The 13,143-nt window shown below is 35.8% G+C and overlaps 1 protein-coding gene across 2 annotated transcripts in view; it reads left to right on the top strand.

Annotated features, from left to right (window-relative positions):
* LOC122719545 (zinc finger and BTB domain-containing protein 20) overlaps positions 1-13,143 on the top strand; it is an 84,753-nt gene that overhangs the window by 45,139 nt on the left and 26,471 nt on the right. For both annotated transcript variants that reach the window (XM_043945469.1, XM_043945470.1), the window contains exons 2-3: positions 9,728-9,905; positions 11,252-11,544. In XM_043945469.1, coding sequence (XP_043801404.1) covers positions 11,350-11,544 — 195 coding nt within the window. In that variant the 5' untranslated portion in view covers positions 9,728-9,905; positions 11,252-11,349. The remainder of the gene's footprint in view (positions 1-9,727; positions 9,906-11,251; positions 11,545-13,143) is intronic.

The raw sequence follows: 13,143 nt of genomic DNA, 5'->3' as shown, positions 1-13,143 counted from the left end.
CCCCCCCCCCCAGAAAAGCGTGGTAGTCCACCGCAACGCTTTTCACCCTTTCCTCGATTTCTCTCACCTCTCGCGCCACCCTTCGTTTTTTCCCACCCTCCCCCGCTCCCCCCATACGGATATTTTTCGAAACGATCGAAACGCCGTATCTTCTCGTACCTTTCGTTGATATTTTCGAGCAAATATTTTTTATCGCCACGTTCCTCGAAATCGACTTCGCCGATTGGCCGATGAAAATGGTCGACGAGTTTCCAAACATCGTGGGATGGAAAAAAAATTCGATGCACGTAGAGATCTAGAGCTGCAAATATTGTCGACACCTAACTCCGAATGGGTGAGCGGCCCCGTGCGAAAAAGCGAAACTGGGAACGGTGATTTTCAATTTCCACACGATTCTCGCGCGTTTGTTTTCGTCACGGGTTCGACGTTTCGTCACCACTTGTTGTGTCGGGACGTTGATGTTCCAGTGGAAATCAATAGAATCCATGAAACGAGGCGATCTCCTTGCAACGACGAGTGACTCTGCGCTCAATCCAATTATCTATCTCGCTCTCTCTCTCTCTCTTTCTCCCTCTCCTCCCCCCTCTCTTTCTCCGTATGGCAGTGTGCGCGCGTTGTGTTTTCCACGAAACGAAGAGAGAAGGACGCGTGTAATGTGGCACGTGCGTGCATGAGAAAAAAGCAAACAGTGTGTACGCCCCCTCGTGTGCACGAGAGAGAATCGGCGAGAGGGAAGGAGAGAACGATTCCCCACGCAGCGTGCAACGAGGTTTATCTTGGAGTGCGAGTGATAAAGCCACTATCGTGGTTCTCGTGCAGAGGCACCGTGACGCTTTTCACAGGGGGCAAAAAAAAAAAAAGAAAAAAAAAAGTCCCTAGAAAATTCGGTCGCGATTGCGATTCTGAAATTTTCGTCCCGGGAAAGGAAACGAATCTACCTTTTTTTTTCTTTTTTTTTTTTTTTTTTGGATCTTTTTCTGGAAGGAGATGTGTATGCAAGATGGTCTATCTCCAAGATTTATTAAAATCTCTCTTTGGAAAATTTAATTTTTTATTCTGCGTGTATAAAAATATTTATAAAATATTATATCGAGATCGAATATCGAATAATTTTGTAGTTCTTCAGGTTGTGTCGAGGATTTAAAGGTTAAGGAACTTTGTGAAAAAAAAAAAAAAAAAAAAAGAAAAGAAAAGAAGAAAAATTGGCTCGTAATATTTAAAATCTTTTCTCCTCGATTCGTTTGCACACAATGCATACGGAAAAATCGATGATAATCATCATAAAAATGTACAATATTATTAAATATAATTTAATAATAATATTATAAAATGGTGGTTAAAGAGCGAGTTCATCGAGACCAGAAAAAGACGATATTCTTTTCGAGAAAAGTAACGTATGAATAACAATATAAAAGTAATATTATCATCGTATTTTTGAATTAATTCCTTTCCATATATTATATTCAATATTCTACATCGATTTTAACATATCTGTTCTTGACAAGATCGAGTTAAAAAAAATTAAAAGATAACCAAATATTATTACACACACGCGTACACACACACACATTTAATTAAACATCGAAGATTCATAGATCATTCTTTCGCAAATCTCGTTGTAATCTCCTCAGCTTCATTTCCAGCTTCTTCGATTCTTCAAATTCTTCTTCGGTACGATGTACGCCTACAATTCGATGTATTTCAATTCCTTAAAAAAAAAAAAATAAATAAATAAATAAATAAAAGAAATAAAAAATAAAAATCTGATATTTCAAAAGAAACGACGATAACAAGTTGAAAACGATCCACGGTACAAGGATATTCGATAACGAGTTTTCCTCTTCGAAAAAATAAACGGATTATTCCGAGAAGAGGCGAATTGTTCTTGTTTCGTTCGTCTTGTCTTCTCTCGTGCAATAACCGCGGAACCGTTATGCCCAACTATCATATGCGCGTATATATATATATATATACATATATATATATATATATATATATATATATATATACACATATATATATATATGCAACAGAATCTTTGTAACCACGTGAGAGGGAGGGGAAATATCGCGATAGGAAAAGCAGCGTGGAACACGGTGCACGAGAAGTCGATAAAAAGAGCGTCGAACCTGTCACGGTTAAGGAAACGGGCTGTGCCATTTGCAAATTTCTCGAAAATTAATTAATTGACTTTCTTACGTACGAGTAAATCAATGCAATGAAAAAAGTCTAATATTATTCTGAGAAGTATGTTTGTATCAGTTTCCGATTCAGAAGTTGAGAATTTTGACGCTAATTCGAAAAATAAAATCGATCGAATTACTCGAATTAATATATTCATCAACGTTTTTGTATCATTAAATCGATGCATACGATAAATAATAAAATAGTTTCTTCTAAAGTTTCTTCTAAAATCACGATTAAAGAAGAGTTATTAAAGAAGATAGAAGTCACGTGTGTATCTAACTTGTGATAAAACTTGTAATGAAAATAACAGAAATTTCTTACGTAAAATGCATCTTTACAATTATCGGTAAAAAATAATATTTAAAGAAACACTTTTATTTTAATTATTAAACGTGGGATAAGAACGAGAAGATCTACATGATATCTGAACAAGTTGATACACGTTGTAACGATAATACACGTAACGTAAGTATCTATATAGGATTCTTCCTCGATTCTTCACTCTCGTAAAATCGTGACCACGACTGATCCTCTTTGACCTTTCGAAAGAGAAGATTTTTATCGGAAATCCCCGCGATGTCTCGAGCTGGCGCATACTTCGACAGTTTGCTTTGCAGTAGTAGCTTTCTTTTTATCGAAAAACGTAATTCTCTATAAACTTGCCTCACGAATTATCCTTAGTTGTTCTACGGTTAATTGCAGTCTTGGAAGTTTCATGGCTTCTTCCCGCCTGCCAAACTTTCAACTTCGAACGATTGTCGTTGGCCTGGAGCTATTCAAAAGTATACCAGAGTTACTTTCAATTGTTGCCTACGAAGTTTCCAGAGGATTTCTTTTTCTCTTTCTTTCTCTTTTTTTCTTTTTCTTTTTCTTTTTTTTTTTTTTCTTTTTTTTTCCAAATTCAAATCCGCCACATCTTTGCCTGACATTTAAGGTTAATTAAACTTGCTTCTGCGTCGATTCATTGTCTTAAACTTTTTCGAAGGTTTTCTCTTTGCTTTCGAAACGAATCGAAAAAGTTTCCATCTCTCTGGGATATTTTTTATTTTCGAAAGTTTGTAGTATTATTGGCCCATTGGCGGGACGTTTTTCCATTTTTTGGTGTCAACAGATCTGACGATTCGTTTATGTATATGTATATTCTTATTCTCATTTTTTATTTATTTGTTTATTTTTTTTTTTTTTTTCGGAATGATTGGACGTATTGAAAGACGTCACAGTTATCTGGAGTTATCTAACGGTCGCGAAGCATTTTATGTATTACTCTAGTTTCGTTTTTACTGCTGAATGATACTATTGATGTTCTACACTCTCGTGCATTTAATAATCTTTAAGGAGAATATTTATCGAGGAAACGTTATTTTAAAAGTTAAATAATAAATTTAGATTACTCTAATATTTTTTAATTTAATAATTAAATAATTGTAGAAAAGAACCTTTCCTTTTTTATGTTGTAATTTATCTTGTTCATTTAACAACATTACTAAGACAACATAAAAATAACTAAAAATAATAAGGATTGTATTGTTTCCCCAATAGATAACTGAAAATTGAATTAATATCTTCTAATATCTTTCGTAATGTAACGTATTATGATACGATAATATCCCAATTTGATATACTATACTATATCTATAAATCTATAACATTTGTTACATTTAATTGCAGAGCAAAAAATTTGCAAAACGCATTTCAACGGGGATAATCAAATATGGTTCGGTTATTTTTACGATTTTCCGGTGACCGATGGCGTAAACACTTCGATTATGTGAATTATAACAGTATTCTGGCCTCTCGAAGAAGGAAGAGGCCACTTGGCGCGGTTCGTTCACCACACAGCAATGAACACTTTGGAATAATCGAAGGAAGGGAGGAGAAAAAAAAAAAAAAGAAAAAAAAAGAAAAAAATAGGAAGAAGTTCGATGAATACACGAGTGGCCCATCGACCGATTTCAAAGTTCGAGAAACGATCGCGGATTAATCTTCTGATTAATTTGTAGGGCTCGCAACCTGTGAACGAGATAACACCGTCGCGACGACGGATTTTTCAGAGAAAAGCCACAACCGATGCTCGTCCAATTCCCTATTTCATTCTTCGATGTATTAGTTTCGTATCAGTTTAACGAGAACTTTGTAATTAATGCGCTGTTGGTTTTAATGTATTCTAGGAAAGAGTTGAAAAGAAAAGAGGCTCGATACTCCCTTTGGTTTTAATCCTTTCTTTATTAATTCGGAAACCGAGTGGGTTTTAGCGAAGCTATAATTAAAATCGGACTTTTTATCATTATCTTTTTATACCTCTTCTTTCTTTCTTGTGCTTATTCTTTAAATTTTTTTTTTTTTTTTTTACTCTTAATTATTTCTTTGGAAAATTAAAAAATTGTATTTAAAGATGATAAAAAATTTCAATAATAAGAATTTTATTGAAATTATGAAACGAACGAATGGATAGGAACGAATGTTTCGAGCATTCTATATACCGTTCTGTTCTAAATTCCGAACGTTCGTTCGACAAATGCCGCGATTTTCTACTTCACGTCGAGTCATCGATCACCGCGAATGAACAATTTTCAACTATGTTCCTGTCACGTATTCAACTGTTGATCCTAAGAACACGTTTCAACTACTTACCTACTTCAAATAATCCGAATGCACATCAGACAAACAATCATTAAGAAAACATGAACTGAACTTAATCAAAAACCTAACCTAATTCAAATAATTTGCAAATTTACCATAACATCGATGAAACTTTCGAATCAGTTAAGAATCCCGAGCCGTGAGATAATCGTCTTTTAGTTACTTTCGGCGAATATTGGTCAATTATGGTTGAAAATTACAGAAAATTGATCGACTTGGATCGATGAGACAACCAAGAATCTCGACTGAAGAGCCGAGCGTCTTTCGGGCATCTTCGGCTAATTTTCCGATCTTAGTCGAAAATAACCGAAATACGATCGGCTCTAGTTTCAGCATTCTCAGTCATTCGTCTAGCGTCCCATCGGTAAACAATTTAAAAGTAGAAGTGTTCAACTCTATCTTTTCGAAAAATTCTTAATTTTTCAATCAAATTGTCAAAGTGTACGATTAATATTCAATTTCATAGAAACCAAATTATCAATCTCAATGGTATTAATTCGTTTATATGCTTCTATGTAATTCATATGTACGTTCTAACCTAATCTAATTCATTTGAAATAACTGTTCCAGTTTCGACACTTGCAAGAAACTTTCGATTCGATATTACCTAAACGTATGCACGTAGAGGATAATTAACGAACGACAGTCACGTTTCTCGTGCTCATCGTTCTCGGTATCTCGAGTTAGATCTTCTAGCGGGTGTCCCATCAAAGGAGGGTTAACCCGATTTCCCAATTTGATCCGGATTCCCAAAAGGTCACCGGTTGAGCGTTGGTAGTCTTCCGCGTCTCGAGTAGTTGAGGATTTTCTCAACGGCGAAAGGTACTCTAATCCGATCCGTAAACACAATAGAAAGTATCTCAGGGAATCTAGGCTACCGAGCGAATATTGTTGCGCGCGTGCGCCACACGTCTCTGTATGTGTTATTCTCGGATACGTACCGAGACCTGAATACCGAGCTGCCCTCCAGCCTCGGCAAAAATGTTTGACATCCGGTTACCTCGTGGAGAACGGTCTTTTGACGCGCCATCGACATTTTTTCGGCGAGATGGGGGAAAAAAGGCGAATAGGTTAGGTAAGATAGCGGTGATGAAGGAATTCGAGAGATGGAAATTAGAAAGGGGGAGGGAAAAAATGTGGGGAATGGGAAGGGGAAAAAATGGGAAAATGAGTCGAGGAAAGAGGAAAGAGGAAAATTAGTAATGGAATAAAAGATGAAAAGGGAAGGGGATCGAGAAAATGGGTGGTAACGTGGCACGCGGGAATATTTGAAATTGGGAGGACGATGAAAGAGAGAAGGGATCGTAATTTCGCGCAAATTCGCGGCTTGCCGATTTTTCCGCGTATTGTACTCTCAGCGTTTTTCGATACGGGGAATTTATTGATTCCCACGATCCACCAACGAGTTCCATAGAGACTTGCCCTGGGGGGAATTTTAAAACCGCACTCAAGCGTGCGGCCTAAAGTCCTGGGCTTAGTTGTTATTACCTTCCATCCTCGATGAAAGACGTTGACCAGTTTACCAACTAGATATTGAAAAATGGTGCATGCTTCTACCACCGTGGGATCTCGATCAATCGAATAACGATTATTCATCGTTTCGATTAATACCAGTGCTCGTTTACCACATGTGCGTGAACGACTATCGACCGTATATATGTATATATGTGCAAATTTTCAAAATTTTTTCTTTTTTCTTTTAAAATTAATTTTCTTTTATTCGTTTCTTAAATTTTACACGAGATTAAATGTTTTTATCAGAAAATAATATTTTTGAAACGTCTTTACGCATAGATCTTATTATTAGATATACGTTATTTAACATGAGCCAGAATTACACTTGATCATTTATTTATGGATAGATCTAGCTATCAATATCTAATAATATCTCGACCAGTTTCCGATTGAATCGGTTCATCTACACAAAGAAAAAGAAATTAAAAGATTCGAAATAAATTGTCCATCCAAGAATTATCTTCTTTTATTTAAGCATATCGATGTAATGAGAAGTTAAACGGGTTTAGCCGGCGAAATAAAGTTAACCGTCATAATGACATCTGCCACGTTGTCACCATTCATTACAAGATAATTACACGTGTAATCAAATGTCACCGGTCCCGATAGGTAGATTCGGCAAATCAGCTTTCCGATTTTCGCGTGTAATGGAAACTTCATCAGCGGTCAGTAATCCCGATAAATGTCGATATTCCACTTTCACGATTTTACAAAGTCAGTCTCTCGGTAATTATGCTAATAGATACAAGCGGCTCACATTAATCGTTTCCAGATAATGCAATGAATACTTCTTTTTCTGTCCGAGTTTGCCCGGCAAACTTTCTTTCCCCGGCAAGATCCTCGGTTTCTTCGAATCGATCTTGTTTCGTTTCCAATCTTTTCCAAGAATTTTAACGAATCAACCGAGAAATCTAATCTCGTTAGATTAGATACCGAAGAAAGAATAATTTCACCTCGTCTCCATCGTACTCGTATCTCGGCGGGACCATTGTCAATTTTTCGAAAATATTCCAATTGTATCCAATTGTATCAATTATTTTAACTCGAGAAATAAAACTATCTCTCGAATACTAAATAATTATTTAGCAACAATAGAAAATGTTTTTACTCTCAAATATATTCTAAAATCCACTCTTTCTAAATAAACCAAGAGAGAGTAGAATTGATAAATACCATCGACACTTGTCGATTATTATTTTCGATCCCAGAAGCGAATTAAAAATATCGTAAAATTATATTGGCAATATTATCGACCGTATACATTTAACCGATATTGTTTTCAATACTACGTGCTTCCCTTTAGGCTATCCAAATAGCAAAGAGCGAAGACGATCGATAACCAGCTTACACGACAGCGCCGATCTAATATCTAGTAATTATCAGCTTTCATCGTTGTTTCGAGACAAACAATCGTTGACACGGTAGGAAGTATATCGTTCGTTCGTTTTACATTCCCCGACACCGGAATTTCTTATTTTCTTTCCTACGAGATCGCCCGAGTTGCAAATTGATGGGGGATGCATCGTGGCAAATTGCTTCATAAAAGTGGTCACTCGTTCGAGACCGGTTGTAAATTAACAGCTACAACCACGTTTCTATCATCGGAAAACTAGTTATCGACTCGCTCGAATCGAATCTAATCGCATCGAACTAATCAAAACTAGGTAGAAATACAATAAGGACAAATGTATAAACCCTTAAATGATTCAACAGGATTCTGTTCTAATCGTAATTACAATTTTCACCAATTTTGTAAAGATCGAATAAAGATTAAAACGAGGTTAAGTTAGGTTATGTTCTCTTATATTTGAAACTACACCAAGATCAATATCGAGATCAATTTTTTAAAATATTTATTTGAATATTTGTTTGAATACAAGGAAAAATTTTTATAGAAGAGGAAATTGTAATTACAATTTTGATCAACTTTGTAAAGATCGAGTAAAGATTAAAAAAAGGTTAAGTTAGGTTATGTTCTCTTATATTTGAAACTACACGAAGATCAATATCGAGATCAATTTTTTAAAATATTTGTTTGAATGTAAGGAAAAATTTTTATACAAAAGGAAATTGTAATTACAATTTTCACCACCTTTGTAAAGATCGAGTAAAGATTAAAACGAGGTTAAATTCTCTTATATTTGAAACTACACGAAGATCAATATCGAGATCAATTTTTTAAAATATTTATTTGAATATTTGTTTGAATATAAGGAAAAATTTTTATAGAAGAGGAAATTGTAATTACAATTTTGATCAACTTTGTAAAGATCGAGTAAAGATTAAAAAAAGATTAAGTTAGGTTATGTTTTCTTTTATTTGAAACTATACAAAGATCAATATCGAGATCAATTTTTTAAAATATTTGTTTGAATGTAAGGAAAAATTTTTATACAAGAGGAAATTGTAATAATAATCACCAACTTTGTAAAGAGTAAAAATTAAAACGAGGTTAAGTTAGGTTATGTTTCCTTTTATATGAAACTATACGAAGATCAATATTGAGATCAATTTTTTAAAATATTTGAATATAGGGAAAAATTTTTATACAAGAGGAAGTATTATATTCAATTTGTAAAGGATTCTGGATCATCTCTCTTAGAACTTTATATAAGATTAAGAGAATTCAATTTTTCGTTTCGATAAATGGGAAACGATGAATATTTCGAATTGGATAAAATGTTTGTTGGCGTTATGGTTATTCTAATTGTATTTTTAACTTTAATTTTTAACGCATTGAGAAAAAGGCTCGCAAGTTGTTTCAGGATCGCGACTCGAAACAAGCGTGTGTCCTATTTGACCTTGTTTACAGATGTAACTAGTTGTCCATGGTATAATATTTCTAAAATATTATCCTTCTGTTCATTGGATCGATAATAATCCGATAGGATACAAACACGAAACACGAGTGAGAACGGCAATAATTCATTAGACTTTTATTCATGGGGATATCCATTGAAAATCTTGAAATTTGACAGTTTTCGTAAAATATCGTGAATCATGTTGAGCATCTCTCTTTTGGAGATGATCGAAAAGAAAATGACAGAAGATCAAACTAGTTACGTTTCATTTCAACTTAAACGTAAAGTATTTCCACACATTGTTTTATTTTAATACATTAATTAATTAAAATTCGAATCCTAAGATTTTCATTTTCATAGGATCATAGATATTTAATTCTACAAAAAAAAAAAAAAAAAGAACCACATTTACACAAACTTCCCTTTCCAATTATTTTTCTCTTTCTGAAATATTTCCCTAAATCCATAATCAACATTTAATTTTCACACATTAAATCTTTGAACAAGGTGAATTCGAACAAGGTGAAAGTGGATTGAATCGAATTCGATGTTTGTCTGACCAATACCTCTATCGTGTGTTACAGGGGAAACACGTGAGACTCAGCATCGTCAGGGACAATCGTGATCGAGGTGGACGTTCAAACTCGCGCGTAAATGCTTCGAAGGCCATCGTCTTGGAACCATTCGTCCGGTTGACAGGGAGCCGGGTTGGTTTCACTTCGAGAACGAGCCCAAAGACTGACTCTGCATCGACCAATACCTGTAAGCACCTTCCTTCCTCCATTGCTAAAACGAGTTTTGTTCCTTTCTTCAATTATGGGATATAAAGGTGCGAATTTACCGGCGAATTCTCGAGAATATTTTTTTTTTTTTTTTTTTTCCCCACATACAAATACTCTTAACATTCTTGTTTACTCGAGGAAAAATATTCTAAAAAAAATTCTACATAATTCTATATAATTCTCGATAGACTTGATTCTAGAAATTTTTATCCCTTAATCTTCCATCTACTTCTTGTCCAAATATCATCAAACAACAGATACAAAATATATTTATGTTTAGATACATTTCTTTGCAAAATTTTACATCGATCTGATAATAATAATAATAAGTAGAAAAAGAAAAACGGTTGATAATGATTCGTTTAGTTCAATGAATCACAGAGTTGAGTTGATAAAATTTCGTTCGTATAATTCGAAGTTGTGACAAATCGAAAGATTTCCACGGGATAATTTTAATTCTCCCCGCGTATTTATTTACATCACGCGGATGCAGGTAGCCAAGTTGGGTTGAAGAACTGGAAATTGCGAACGGGCCGCCTCTTTTAGACGTTCCGGAAACGTTCTCGTGCAATCTATCCCGTGTAACAGGAAACGTAAACTACCGGCGGCCCCGCGAATCATTCGCAATTTTCAAACGTAATTTTCAAACCTAATCACGTAATTAATGACTGATTAGAGGCAGGTATCGTGAGAACTCGAAAAAGTATCACCGCAAATGAATTGAATCGTAAACCTCTTTTGTAGTATCTCCCGTGAGAGAAACGGCTTCTCCCTCTCCCCCCTCCCCTCCCTCTCTTCACGATTAGCACGCCGAGCAATTAAAATAATTTTTCTATCAAGATTTTTTTTGTTCCCGCGCGCGTATCCTCGCGCTAATTACTCCCGCGTTAACCCCCTCGTTTTTTTTTTTTTTTATCATTTCTCGTTTGGAAAAAGGAGCGTCGTTTCGAGCGTCGGCTCTTCGAATTCCTGGAAACGTATCTCGTGACCCGCAGCGCGATTTGAGATTTCCAAGAATTCGTTTCTTCTTCCCAGTTTAAAAGAAAGAAGATTTAAATTAGTAATATTTTTTTTTTTTGCCTTTCATATATTTCTCAAAATCGTTAAAAATCGTGATCTTCCTAACGTATCTGAATTAAATTAATCATTTTAGAATGTGAAAAGGAAATTTGTAAATTTTAAAAGTTTCCTTCGATCTTGATCGTTTTGATCGAACATTCTTATCAAAGAACGTGTTTCGTGGGTTAATTATCAGAATTAATATTTCAAATCGAAACGAAATCGGGAGAAGTTGATCTTGCTGACCGGAGACACTAAATGTTGCAGAGTGGGGGAAGAAGGAAGGCCGAGAGGGATTAAGGTGAGGCGAAGAGGAACGAACGGATCTAAGCGGCGAACGGTTGGTTGAATTGCCAGGTCCGCGCATGCTTCAGCAACGAGGCAGTTCAGTAACGACACCTCCCGCGACGTCATCCTCCAACATGTTCCCTCAACAGTATTGCCTACGATGGAAATACCATCACAGCAATCTACAGACCATGTTCTCACAGCTGCTCGAGCGGCAAGCTTATTGCGACGTCACTCTGGCCTGCGAGGGCAAAACTCTCAGAGCGCACAAGGTAAACAGAGACACGTTTTCAACCCTTCCACCGAATTCACCCACGTGGACGGTGGCTGCACGATCGAATTTCCGCCGGTACTCTCTTTCTCTCGATTAGATTCAACGATCGTCATTTCGAAATATTTTCGATTTACATCGAATTCTTCTCGAACGAATTATATTTATTTATTTTATTCTCTATGATCATAATTTTTTTCTTTTTTCTTTCCTTCTTTTTTTTTTAGTTCGTTATTTAGATCTTGAAATAAATTTTATTCGATGAATATTTATATATTGGAACGAGATGCGAGAGCTAGAATTTACAAGCAAATTAGTTATAAAGGAAATATTAGATACGATTATTACGAGTTGAAAATCGTTATGACGTTATAGAGGGCTCGATTGATTCATTGATATTCACAGATATAACACAGATATAATAAACGTAAATATTTATATCTCCGGTATTATTACATAATTATATCTCGGATATGAATATTATATTACATTAATGATATAATGATTAAATATAAATATAAATATTTATATTTATAATATATTTATAATTGTCGTGATAGGGAATAAGTTTGAAAACAAGAATTTTTCGAACATAAAAACATGAGATGGTGCGTAAATTTGGCGTTTTCATTCTGAAAACAACGCGATCGCGGGGATGATTCGCGCGTTGAAATATCCGGCGACAGAGATGGAAAGGATAATCGTTCCGGTCCATCGATGGCCTTTTATCACCGACAACATTGCCCTTCGTTGGACCCGATAGTCTCCTATTCGCTTTAAAGTCCCTTTTCCCGAGGTGCACGCTTCGTTTCAACTATTTTACTCTTCGAAATGTTTCAGAGGCGATCTCTCTCTCTTTCTCTCTCTCTCTCTCTCTTTCTCTCTGCGTCGTTTAACGCGTTTACAGACGTATTGTATCATCTCGTCGAAAACGCATAGTACTCCATTTTCACTTTCCATTTCCACACGCCGCTTTGCTCGCTTAAATTGCTACAATATATGCAGTTTACCACTATTTTCCCTTTTTCTCGCTCTTTGTGCCCTCTAAACCAGGGAGAGGAGAGAAAAGAAAAAACAAGGAAAAAAAGAAAAAGAAAAAAAAAAAAAAAAAAGTCTGCCCGAAATCGCGTCAGAGAAAGCAGCACGCACTTCAGTTAGACGCGGCCAAACGGATCGTTCGTTCGAGGCCGGTAAACAGAGCAATTTTTCGAAAGATTTTGCAAAAAAAAAGAAAGAAAGAAAGAAAGGAAAAAAAAAAAAAGAAAGAAAAATGATAAATAAAAGAATGGAAAAAAAAAGAAGAGAGAAGAAAGGGAGAAGCGAGAGAAGAGGAGGGAAGGGGGAGGGGGAGGGGGAAAAAAAGAGAAACAAGCGGGTAAGCTCGATAAACGCGCGTTTCCCCGTAATTAAACTTCATCCTCTGTGGAAAAAAGCGGGCGAGCAGACGACAACGGGGGAAACGAAGGCAATCTCGTCCAGCTTCCATTGACTTCCACGATGCCTGGTTCGTCCATTTCAACCCCTTCCGTTTTCTCCCCTGTACACGTGTCTCTCTATCGGCCCGGCCATCCATTCTCCGCCGCCCTCCGCCCTCCCCCCC

Source organism: Apis laboriosa, unplaced genomic scaffold, assembly GCF_014066325.1.
Source record: "Apis laboriosa isolate Shangri-la unplaced genomic scaffold, ASM1406632v1 scaffold83_cov151, whole genome shotgun sequence".
Taxonomy (NCBI): Eukaryota; Metazoa; Arthropoda; class Insecta; order Hymenoptera; family Apidae; genus Apis; species Apis laboriosa.
The sequence above is the reverse complement of the archived record's forward strand: the minus strand, read 5'-3'. Positions and strand labels throughout refer to the sequence as shown.